Source organism: Pterocles gutturalis, unplaced genomic scaffold, assembly GCF_000699245.1.
Source record: "Pterocles gutturalis isolate BGI_N339 unplaced genomic scaffold, ASM69924v1 scaffold14488, whole genome shotgun sequence".
NCBI classification, from domain to species: domain Eukaryota; kingdom Metazoa; phylum Chordata; class Aves; order Pterocliformes; family Pteroclidae; genus Pterocles; species Pterocles gutturalis.
Window position 1 is genome coordinate 94,963 of NW_010120795.1, and position 12,614 is coordinate 107,576.

The following is a 12,614-nucleotide window of genomic DNA, read 5'->3' on the forward strand; positions in this document are numbered from 1 at the left end:
TGGTTGAAGTGATATCAAAGTGCTGTTCTGGCCACTGGGCATGCTCCGGCGTCCACTGCATCTTCAAGCCTAGGGTGCCAGGAAAAAAACAAAGTTAACAGCAAGCTCAGCTTTTTTTGGGTGCTTTTAAATGAGTTCTCAAATATACTCTCTGTTAAATTCTTCTGCTCTCTGAAACACTGCACTTAACACCACAAATCCTTAAGGAAAGAAAATCCAATGCCCTTATGAAGCAGTGTAAACTGCTTGGTTTATTGTAGGCACGTACACATGGAGTGACATTTTTTGTCGATTCAGTAGATTTGTTGGTTTTAAAAAATACAGGTAATGTCACATTTCTCAAAGTAATTAAATAAGAATCACCACATTTTAAATACCCTGAGTGCAGATTTATTGTTAACACACAAGGCATCCAACTGCTCTGTCCTCTCTCATCACTGTTTCAGTTTTATATTTTAACCAATATAAAAATAGAGACACAGCTGACAGATCACATCTAGGATACCTCTCTTATTTGGTACTGAACACCTAGTTAGCACAGTATAATGCACCCTGCGCAGAACAATATGACACAGACATAGCAGGTCATTCCATAATCCAACTCTCATCTAAAGTGGTCCACGACAGTTTCAAATCTGCTTCGTGGAGTGCAGCAAAGCAATCTCCCAGGCAGCGCTCCGTCGCTTTCATCACACAAAGCCTACAACTCGGTATGAATTACAACTGGCTCCTTTCTGCCTCCCAGTTCTGTTGTCGAGGCTCTGGAAAAAAAACAAGCATGACTTGCCTGTCGGTCTCCTTGCTTGCTCTCTCTTCCCCCTCTGCCTCACAGCCTCCAGGGTACAAAGAAAGAGGATTTAAAAAAAAAAAAAAAAAAAAAAAAAAAAAAAAAAAAAAAAGAAAAAGAAAAAGAAAAAAAAAATTAAAAAAAGAAAAAGAAATAAAGCCAAGTCCCTAAAAGTTCTGTGGCTTCCACAGCTGGCTATGAAAAAAAACAAAACACCCATCAATAAAATAAAATAAAAAAAACAAACAATGTGATGTGAATTATCCCCCCTCCTCATAATGCACCACGCGCACCAAGAGCAATTTCCACGCGTTAAGATAACCCCCTCCAACTCGTACCTATGCATGGTAGACACATCGATGATTTTTGTACAGCTGTATCAAATAGACCTCCTTAATCTCTCTCGTATTACCAAAAGTGATTTTTGCAAACAGTCTTGTGCCCTCTGGCACAGATTCCCTGATAAGGAGGAGGCCGAGTCGAAATGAAGCATCTGTGGCACTAGCTCCCCTCTGAATTACTGCAGACTATTTTGACAGCTTCTACCCCCTCCTGCTTTTCTCCCCAACCCCTTTAGCTCTTCATTGCCTGACTCTGGCATCTGACATGGCCAGCTTAGCCTCACTGAGCTAAATCTAACACAGCACACAGTTTGGTAACAGAATGGCATGTTTATTCCCTTCTGACTCCCTCTTCCTTGTTTGCAAAACCACTGCACCAGACACTGGAAGTTAATTAGCAGGATGATGCTGTGCTAATTGTGTTAATTTACAAGGTTTTAGTCAAAGAGAATCATGCCAGGGCTGGCACTGCTGTCATGCTTCCGACTTAATGATTAAGAAATACTGAAAACAAGGTGGGAAGGATTGCAGTAATTACACAATAAATGAATAAAGCAACAGATTCATTTGCAATTATATTTCATTGCAGTTGCACTCATTTGCATTTGGATTCTTCATTTTTATTTTTGGATTCATGTATTTGCAAATCACCAAATAATTTAAATTTAGCCTGAAAACTGCAAAGTACCTCTAATTGAGCCTTATATTTTACTAGTACAAGTACTGCAAATCTCAGTCCACATGAGCATGCTATTGATTGTGGATTTTTTTTCCTGAGCGTTATCTTTTCCTCTCATTTTTCAAACACTTTGACAACTTGAGAAAAATGTCTGTTAACAATTATACAGTTGTCCTATAAAAGCTAATTCAGAGAAGTGCTTTTGACAAATGCAGCTTTGAGACTATTTGGCAGATTTATTTCTTTCATTTAGCGTTAATATAATCTTTTTTGCTAATTGTTTCTGATGTTTCAACCACTGCCTTTCAGAGGGGGTAAATGTATCATGAAATCGGGTGAAATTATAGAAATCATGCTCATACAAAAAAAAAAATGCAATTTTAATGAGAAACTCTCAGAAGCTTTTCAGAAATCATACTTTGTTAAATTCAGATGGAAATCTGAAGAGCAAATCACCAAGAGCTAATTGCATGTAATCAGTATCTAAAATTCTTCTAGTGTCACGGGATTTACTTCAAGCTTTTTTAAAAGGAAAGAATATAAATGTTTCTGTAACGCAGAACAGCCTAGCAGGCACACAAGTTCATTACCCCTATTAAGAAAAAAAGCCAAACAAAACAAACCAACAAAGCCTATCCATGTTCTGCAATATTGGGCTTACAAGGTCACCAAAACACTGAAAGCTTCTGTTACAGAGATGCAGAAGAACTCGAGTAGGTTGATGCTTCACTAGATACTAATCAATGGGTGCCACAAGAAAGACTTCGCAAAGAATGCACTAAAGCAGCAGTGAAACTTCTGAAAAAGAAAGTAAAATTGGCATGGATGGAGCAGAGAATCTGGCTGAGCTGGTACTTGTACTGCTGTTAATGAATATGCTTTTGGTACATTGTCTTCAATGGCTTGTAAAAGGAAGACTATTCAATTTAAAGAGATAAAAGAATGCACTAGGTCAGAGCACAACAACATATATCAGACAGGACCCACTTAGCAAGCTTTTCAAAATACCTTTCACAAATATGTTACAAATTTCATCATTTAGTCTTTTTTATTTAGAATGGATCATATGCTTTTAAAATAAAATATTTCTATTTCTAGTCACAGTGGGGAGGTGTATTTAGATTGTAGAAAAATTCAATTATTTGAATTTTTTTTGTCTAGATTAATTTATTTTCCTTATTATGAAGCTGCAAAATAGTGTAAGAAAATATGAATTATCTGTTATAAGAGGAGGGGGGAAATCACATCATCAGTATTCTTTATTTGGAATAATTGCTAGATAGACCAGTAGTTTCACATTGTCATGCTATCTTTGGATATGCTCACTGCACAATAATTGAAAGTTTATTTATTGATGCATATTAAATACCAATGCATTTAACGAAGGCTGTAAAGGCAGGATTAGGCTTTGATTAGATAAGCTTAAGAGAACAGGACTGTTCTCATCCCATGAAACATGAGCATTTATTCCAGCACATTGCAATCATTAGTGTTATTTGGAAGCAGAGGTTAATAGTTAACCGTAAGCATATTTTTTGCATTAGTATGCAGTGAAGAAATCTGAATTTACATGGAGTCCACAGGAATGGTCTGCACTGGGGGGCACAAAGAGCCATTTCCTCAATTTGATATTAATCGAAAAAGCAGCAAACTTTTGCTAGGTTTGACTTCACTTGTTAATAGTTCAATAATTGCTTGACAGGAGTCAAATGTCTGATTTGGGAGGAAAAAAAAAGTTGCAGTTTCTTTTAATTGTGCAAAAACTTCCCCCTCCCCCCCAATTGCTTAATGTTTGCAGCCACTTCCTCTCCATATCTTACATTTTATTTCACTAGTTGCTTTTGGCTTGAGCTGATATATATTCCTGAATTTCTTTTGTTAGGAATCCAAATGCTGATATAAACATCTAAAATCAGGTAAATAAGGGCATATTTAGAGGTTGATTTTTTTTAGTGTAATTTAAACTCTGACATAAATCACAATCCTGCAGATAGAGTATTTGCTTAATAACTTACTGCAGATCCAGAAGCAATGCAAGGCTGAATGTATTATTTTTTTTTTAAAAAAACCTTTGCTAACTTAGGAACCCTCTGAGCTATTGACATTTATGAACTGTAAACTGTGCTGGTATAGGCTGTAAAAGGCAAAAGGAAAGGATTCTGTTCTTTAAGTACAGGTATGTACTTATCAGAGAATTGCTTTTAAGATAAATTTAATACATTATATAGGAGAGGCAGTGTAGGCTTTTTTAGCAGTATCTATTTTTCCTTGTCCTGACAGCCCTGCTATACATCCCTCCTCCATAATTCTTCCAGTTGGATCTATCTGAATTACATTTAAAGTCATTATGGTCAACAATTTCATTATTCAATTACTTTGAAACAGGTGTTTGACCATTATTTTTCTCTCTTCTAATTTTGTGCACTTAGCCTGAAAACGTAAAATCTAATACACAACACTTCATCAGTTCCACACACAATAATTCCATATGGTAGAAAACCACTTACATGTTCTGATTTATGAATTAAAATAAACAAAACAAAAAAAAGGATGACAGAGTTAGGAAAAAAATAACATTGTAATCTGAACACAAAAGGGAACAAGCAATGTTCTACACATCCTGGGTGTCCAGTGGGGGCCTGATCCTGCTGGGAGCTTGAGTGAGTTTGTGCATACAAAGAACCCTCCTCCACTGGTGCCCTTAGCATCAGGTCAAATTGCTCAGCCCCTTACAGGATTAGGTCTCTTACAGAAGATAAAAATAAATAACTAGCCTTTCCTTTCAATTTAAATATAAGGGTTTCTGTTGAAAACAGGCAAGGAAAAGTCTATCTGGGACCACAGTGGGTGAAAACACAACAAAGGATTTACAGTGTCCCACAGACAAGACCCAGTGATACCAATCACCTTCCAACTAACCAGCTTGGTTAGCAATGATCTGCTTTAGACAAAGGACACTGGGACTTCAGTAAACCTCTAATCTATTCACATCTCTAATAAAATAATCAAGCTTAAATTAAATCATATGCAACTGCGGTTTTCTGAAGATACTGGCAGAGGTTGCGTTGTGCTTCCAGAGATGCTGGGGAACAAAATCTCAGTGTCACAGAGCTACTGTGTACAATGAACTAGAAACAGGGCAGGACACTAACCTTCCCAACCAGCTACCACAGCTTCAGTCTGGATCAGGGACCTTTCAGTTCCTTCAGCATACCCAAGGCAAAAGAAAATAATTCTTCTCCTGTTGTGGTCTCTCTATTCCTGCCCAGTTCCTCCCAGCAGTGCCTTAGGTCCTATCTAGCACAGGTCTGCAGTCCATTTGTAAATATCTCAAGCAGGTTCTTAACTTCAGGCATGTGGTTAAATATGATCTGAGCAACTGCTTAATGTGCTGTTGAAAAGATGTAGACTCTACCAGGGGCGAACAAGTAGATGAGATGCCTCTGATAACTGTCCATAATAGACTCGTAGGATCACAGTATCGCAAGGCAGGAAACAACTCCAAAATCGCAGCTCTATCACCAACCCTCTTCGTCTAGACTTGCAAGTGGTTGTGAAGTTCATCACTTTGGATTGCTTACACATTTAGCCAAAGTCTCCAAAAGCTGCCTCTGCCCACTGAACTCTTACTTTCAGCCCTGTCTCCAATTATTAAAGACATGAGTGTTTACACAACAGACCATAATGATTTTAGCCAAGGGATTACTTCTTATGGACATACAGAGATTACCTTTGCCAAAAGAGCTATCAACTTAAATAGGCACTTCACTGGGAACATGCCAGGATTCCTCAACCCTCATAACTTCAGTGAGAGACAAAGGTGTTAGCACCTTGAGGACCAAGCCTTAAATCCATGTTTTAAAATCTTAAGCATGGGACAGAGCTCAATAAATGAGTCATGCCATAACCACTGTTTGAGATGTAGGACACACAACTCCCTGGGCTTGTACTAAATCTGATAATATTTTGTAAGACCGTATACTGTCATATGTCCCATAATAATAAAAATTAATTCAAGATAAAAGATTTCTTTTACGCTGCTTTTTTATTAATAAGCATAATTTCAGCTGTTTGAAGATAGTGCAACTGATCTCTCTTAATTGGAAACAGGAGGGATTTTGAAGAGTGGATTGAGCTAATTATGTTTTGCAGGAAAAAAAAAAAAAAGGGAAGAAAATTATTCCCACATTTATTTTCTAATTACTCAGTGAAGACCTCTGCTCCAGTCCATGAGGAACTCCTTTGACGTTAAAGAATTCGGTGGGAGGAAGAGCCTCCAACTGAGCTGCAAAGCCATACGGGCCCAACTTTGGAAGCTTTTTTCAGTAAGTGGCAGCCACAAACTCATGAAAACAGGCCTGGAAAGCGCGCTCAGCATTTTCTTGGTAGGGGTCTGTTCTTCCTTTTATTATATATAGCCTATGCATGCCACACGCATCAGTGGGAGCAAGCTGTTGGCAGGGCGTTTACAATATGATTCCCAACTAGCAGGGATAGTGAAAACGTTTCAATCTTTAAAACAAAACACGAGTAACATTGAGGATCACATATATGTCAGCAGCACTTAAAGATAAAAGCAGTAAGAAAAACACAACATATTTTAGGAGAGCCTGGACTGGTTAAAAATGAAATTCCAGACATGGAATCTCAAACTAATACATCTTTATTATCTAATTTAAATATTGATTATTCCTTTAAAATCATACTTTCACACCTCCCAACAGCATATTGCGATAGGTTTACAGCAAATGAGTTCTCTCCCTCCAAGTCCCCTCCCTGCCATTTACATGTAGCAGCACCTTTGATAGTCACAAAGACATTTCTGGCTAAACGGCCTTTAGCGGATCCATCAGCTTCAAAGGCCTTACGAAACAGAAATAAGGAGAAATAATAGTCAAGCAAGCAAAGGGAAACTAGGTTCAGAGATGACATTATCGTATTTTGCCAGCAGAAGCAGGTTGGATCCACAGGCCAACCAAGCAGCAGCCTGCAGACGTGGATGATCAGGCACCACACAGGACCTCCCAGGGTACTGCCCACCTCAGAGGTACCTGTTTCTCTGTGGCACCGCTCCTCAACCACAAAAATATTCTCAGTTCAGGGCTCCATCCTTGCAGCGTAATCACACTGATGCACTACCACAGTCTACCATAAGTAAAACCATCTGTGCATGCACGTGTCAGAATCCTTCTACAGAGAGAATTGGTCATATTTGTGACTAATTGTAGTTTATCTCTAAAATATTTTACTATATCAGTCTGCCCACACTGTGCTCATTTGCTCATAACACTTTTCTAAACCATCTAGAAAACACACTACCAAACACCATTATTGCAACGACTTTTCTTTTAATCTATTATGATTCTTCCTCTTCTCAGGCTTTACATTTTTAAGCTGTTTCTGTCAAGCACCTCTGAGCAGTACCAGGCCTTTAAAGAATCTAGCATATTTTGTTGATGCCAAACAAATAGGACCATAATAATTTCTGAGAGAACACTCAGAAGAACAGTAACTGTGAACAAAAGTGAGGAAAACTTATTTTAAAAAAGCACTTTTTTTGTAGTCCGCTCAACACACACTTATAGCTATAATGTATTTTTAAAAGAGCTCATATACTACATAATCTGCAATTTATGCCTATATAAACATGAGAATCAATATAACTCCTGCAGGATAACTCTAGTGATTCTGAGAATTGAAGTATTCATAAGGTAAAATATAGTAATAAATGAATATGGAGTTTGGCCACTTGGCACAAGTATTTACACATATTTGCAAATGCAAAATAGTTGAAACCTGGGGCATGATCCTGCTCCCACTGAGGTGCTTACTTCAAGTCTGCAATAAACCCAAGAGAAGCTTTTAGAAGCGCAGCAAAATGCATTCTCTCTTTTTAAGCAATAAAATAGCAGAAGTAGCCTTTTCCTTCATTCCCCTTCCAGGAGTGGAGTTTGAGGCACATTTACCTTGAAAGAGCATAACACAAATCCTTAAAAGCAGAGCAGATAAAATACATTCACTGCTTTATCGTGTTTCTCACGTAATCAACTGCAGCAGGTGAAACACAGAACCCTGAACTTGTTTTTTAGCAAGTAAGTGAGAGGCAGAAGGAATGAATTTTCAGCGCTAGGGAGCCTCATATGGAACATTTAGACCCTGACCTAAACTCTTCTAGAAAAAAAAAAAAAAAAAAAAAAAAAAAGTGAAAATCATAATTTTCAAATATTGGATTCTATTATTTTTTCCATTTCTGTTGCCAGTCGTGATTCAGTAAAATGCTTCCTTTTGCAGGCATTTTTTTTATTCACACTTAGAATTATTGCTTAGTTCCTCACCATAAATAAAGCATTTTTAAAACCTTTTTTTTTCATGTATCTTAAATCCATTAAGACAATTTCCTTCTTAAGTTCACTTCCTTTTGCCAAATGAAGATCATCAGGACATACCTCACGTATCCATAGGGACAGCAGAGCTAATGAATATGTATGTTTTATGTCACAACAGAGCACTCCCCTTGTTCTGCAGTATCGACCTTCTCTTATGTGAGTAAATAATAGGTGAGCACTTGTGCATGAGGATAAATGGGGTTAAAACTGTCACAAAGGGACATACTTTATTTGCACAAAGTGGGTACACAATAAATATTTAAGTGATGTTGAATTATTTTTTATATCACACTGTTCCAAAATGTTAGAAAATAATCTTGCCTTAAAACACAAGACAAAATTACATAGCAAGAGTAATTTAAAATATATTTTCCTCCAATTAACAGCAACAGCACTCTGCATGCATTCCACTTCACTACATTTTTTTAATATATTTTTCAGCCATCATGCTTTAAAAATATATATATATATATATCCGTGTTTCATAGCTTTATATATAGCAAGAGAGGGTTAATTCCAGAGAGTTATCTAACTAGCCCTATTCACCTTACAAATATGAAGGCAAAGATCAAGTTCAGTACATTTCAAATAACTGTAGTCAATTTTGCCCCAATACATTCAACTAACAAGAGTTAAAAAACAAATTTATATGGGACAACACAATGCTCCAGCCTGTAACCAGGAATATTGCTTTCCTTTTAAAGCACTTATTCCAAAACCTACCAACATAGGAAAGGTATGAAAAGTTGCTTTACTGAGATTAGAGTACCTCTGCTAATTAACTAAATGAGAACAAATACTGATTAAATGTATATATAGAAGTAATCTGACACTCAAGAAAAAAATCCTCCTTAAGATGACTCCACGATTTGTACAAAGCTTTTGTAAAATTTGTTTATGTTATTTATGCACTTTGCTTTTTGGCAATCTGCACATTAATTTTTAATGAAATAGTAAAGAGATGTTGCGTCTCACACTTTGATAAAAATATTCTATAGCCAGGACTGGGTGACATAGTGCATTAATTCAGTGTCCTTCACTCCTGGGACCTGCGTATAATTTAGTCCAGCCTGAAGAAAATAACTTTGATCTGAAGGCTGTGGAAAAAGCTACATACAAAATGAGTTTTGGTGGGTTTAGTGTTGTTTCTTATATACAAAACGACATATGAAGATAAACTGCTTTAGAATGCTCATGACGTGGCCCAGGATTAAGAGCAGGGAGCTCTTAGCAGAGCTCATCCACTCTCTCCTTTTTCCCCGTCATACCAGACACACACCACACACATTTCTCTCTACTATAAGCTTCAGAGTGGCTAGCGCTGGCATACGCCGTCTTTTCAAAGAGAACATCCCATGTAAAAGGATTGTATTATCAACTCATATACTTATTTGGTCTCTCCATTAAAAAAATAAACAAACAACAATGTCTATATTTCAACATCAGACATTATGCTATAAGAAGGGGTGATGTTATCACAGGGAACCCGAGATTTCCTCCCCGAGGTAGGGAACACCTTAGCTAAGTCATCAAACTGTACTAATCATGCTCTTAGGGAAAAACAGAGCTCCGGCACGCCGCCTTCCCCAGCTTGGCTGCGCGAGCAGCTGACCCTTCCTTTCCTTCCTGCTCCCCCCAAAGCAGAGAAACAAGATTAAAAGCAGAAGCATAACCAAAGAACTGACATCCTAGAAACACTAAGCTGAGCAAAATCTTTTCCTCACTTAAACCTTTCAATTATTATATTCCACAAATTCCAAAGATTCTTTTTTGCTCATTCAATAAAATGTATCTGAATTAAGCTACTGAAAAATGGAATATAGCCAATTTTTTTTGCATTCTCTTGGTTTGGGACTTACTGTATTATTTCCCGAGCATTTGAAAGGAACTATATAGATTGTTCAGCTAGCTTGACAAATTATCCAGGGGGCAGTGGGAAGAGGAATGGGGAATTTTCTATAGACAAATATAGAAATCTCTCTCTATATATATGCATATACATTTATACACTTTACACACACACAGGCACCAGAGAGAAAATGTCTTAACTGAGAAATTTAACCCTGAGTATGCTGATGTTTTTGCCGTATTCCTGGTGAGAGCGAGAGGGAAAACAAACTAACTCCTCATGTTATATGTCAGTTGTCTGTTCTCAAAAAGAGCAAAGTTCATCCTGTAACAGGAAAAGTTAAGCCATGTCCTGAAACACACAGAATATCCTTGAGAGGATACACAGGCATTTCAAGGGGCTGAAGAGAATAACGTGCTGGCTTTAAAAACAGAAAGAAATTATAGAGCCCATCCGATAAAACGTCACGTTCCTTTGCAGCTATCACACAAACTCAGCCTTTTCTGTAAACAGCCTTCAAGAGAGAACAAAAATCTAAACCACATGATGATCATACCAACAACTATGAGCACTGCTGATAGCTTAAACAACAATAACAATAAAATGTGTTATTTTTCCTGTAATTTTGTCCATAGTGTCATTGCATATGTAGTCACCTAATGATGAAATAGTTTTAAAAACTTGCTTCAGGGTACAGAAGTCAAGCTCCACTGATTAGCATCTCAAAGCGCACTACAGGCACACATTTGCTGAACAACAGCACTTGCGTTTGTATGATGTTTTAAAGAACAAAAAAAATGCACTATTTTACTTGATTCTTGATGATGCACCCTGATGAAATTCCTTTCTCTCAGAAAATATACAATATATCACAGTTAAGTGTAGGACTTTTCAAAGAGAAGGTAGAAAGGTAACATCACTAAGAGCCAAAACAGGGTTTTGGTGTCAATATGAGATGCCCAGACACCAAGGTTCACGGGCTTGGTTGTCCTGTCACTTCTCTGATTTGAAGTCACAAGAACCACTGAAGTTTAGAATTTTTTGTGTAGGAGATAAAGGTGCTCCCATTTTTTACTTAATTATTTTCTTTTAGGCAACAACTATTCAGCAGTTAATTGCAGAAACGATATTTTGTTCAGCAGCATTTGGGGTTTGTGGCACATGTATAATAAAACCTCATCACAGAAAATATTTCATTAAAATCTAGACAGACAGTTCTGATATTTGCTGCACTAGCTCAGTTTCTGATCTACTTCCTATGCCTAATAAGATGTCTTTCAAACTTTATCAAATGTGAACCTTCCTAAAATTTGATGAAAATTGACTGGACAGAAGTCTGGCTTCAGTCACACTCTAAGACCCCAGTCCAAGCTACTGTCTTCAGCAGCACCGCATCTCCCATGTGTGTCCGCCGTTTGTCACTTCTTGAGTCAGATTTTATTACAAGATTTTAGTTACAAAACTCTCCATCAATTTTTAAATAATATTATAAAAGTGCCCCCATATGAATTTAGTATTAAAAATGCTCTACACTATCAACGGGAACATTAGTATTTTACTAAATATTCAGCAACTATCAGCTTAAATTCTTTTTTTCTGTTAACACTTCTCTTTCACCCAGAACGTGTAAGTAACACACAGGAATGACTTAAAAGAAAGCTTAACATTAATACAGTTAAACGAACTTAGCATCAAAAGTTAAGTTCATAAACTGACAAATATTCACTGAAGTATTTGATACCAGTAGTACAAATTTCTTAAGCTTTGTTTTTACTTTGGAAAAAATTTTTAGAAGTCAAAAAAAAAAAAAGAAACAGGTTAAATTATGAGGTTCTGTGAAAGCTGTGAGAGTTTTGTGATTGCAAGTAAAAGATTTACAGATCTTACAGATCTGTAAAAGATTTACAGATAAGAATTGAAAGGTGCATTACACTAACCAGAGGAATGCATAACCTCTGCAAAGAAGGTAGAAGTGAGTAATTTTAATTTTCTCTCTTCTTATGGCTTTATATTCTGACACAAGGGAAGCAGAAGAAACCTAAATATGACCCTATTTGGATATATTAACTGAAAAGCCTTTGTAGAATTTTTAAGAAAACAGGATTGTGCTTCCAACGCTGCCCATCTAGTTTTCCAATGTGTTAAATTGGACGGCTACTTGGACAGCTCTCTATTCATTACTGAACTGTGGAAAGGAAACACAGAGGTGGCATTTTCCTTTTAAACCATCTAATGCCTTGTAGCCAGATTCCAAAGCATCAAGGAGAGATTTTTTCCTTTTTTTTTTTTTTTTTTTTGCTAGACAAGCTGTCGTAATTGAAATGAAGTCTAATCAGACTCATTACTGTTTTCAGCAATTTGCACCACCAAAGATGCTTATTAGGTAACAGTGTTTAATAACCCGCTCTTTAGAAAACTACCAGAAATGAGCTCTTAACAGCCAATCTTTAGCGTGAATGTAATGTGAAAAGTGTTCCTAGCGCTGAATAGATTTTCACATTTAGTAGTGTCATAATTAACCTCAAGGAATTGGTAGCTGTGATGATAGATTTACTGCAATATAGACATAGCC

General features: G+C 36.9%; 1 protein-coding gene and 1 long non-coding RNA gene across 2 annotated transcripts in view; both read right to left on the reverse strand.

Annotated features, from left to right (window-relative positions):
* LOC104464352 (fidgetin-like) overlaps positions 1-61 on the reverse strand; it is a 3,635-nt gene extending 3,574 nt beyond the window's left edge. The window contains 2 exon segments of the mRNA XM_010077027.1: position 1; positions 4-61. The exon segment at position 1 is cut by the window's left edge and continues 649 nt beyond it. Coding sequence (XP_010075329.1) covers position 1; positions 4-61 — 59 coding nt within the window.
* Positions 1-12,614, reverse strand: part of LOC104464353 — a 110,492-nt gene that overhangs the window by 19,035 nt on the left and 78,843 nt on the right. The window lies entirely within an intron of this gene.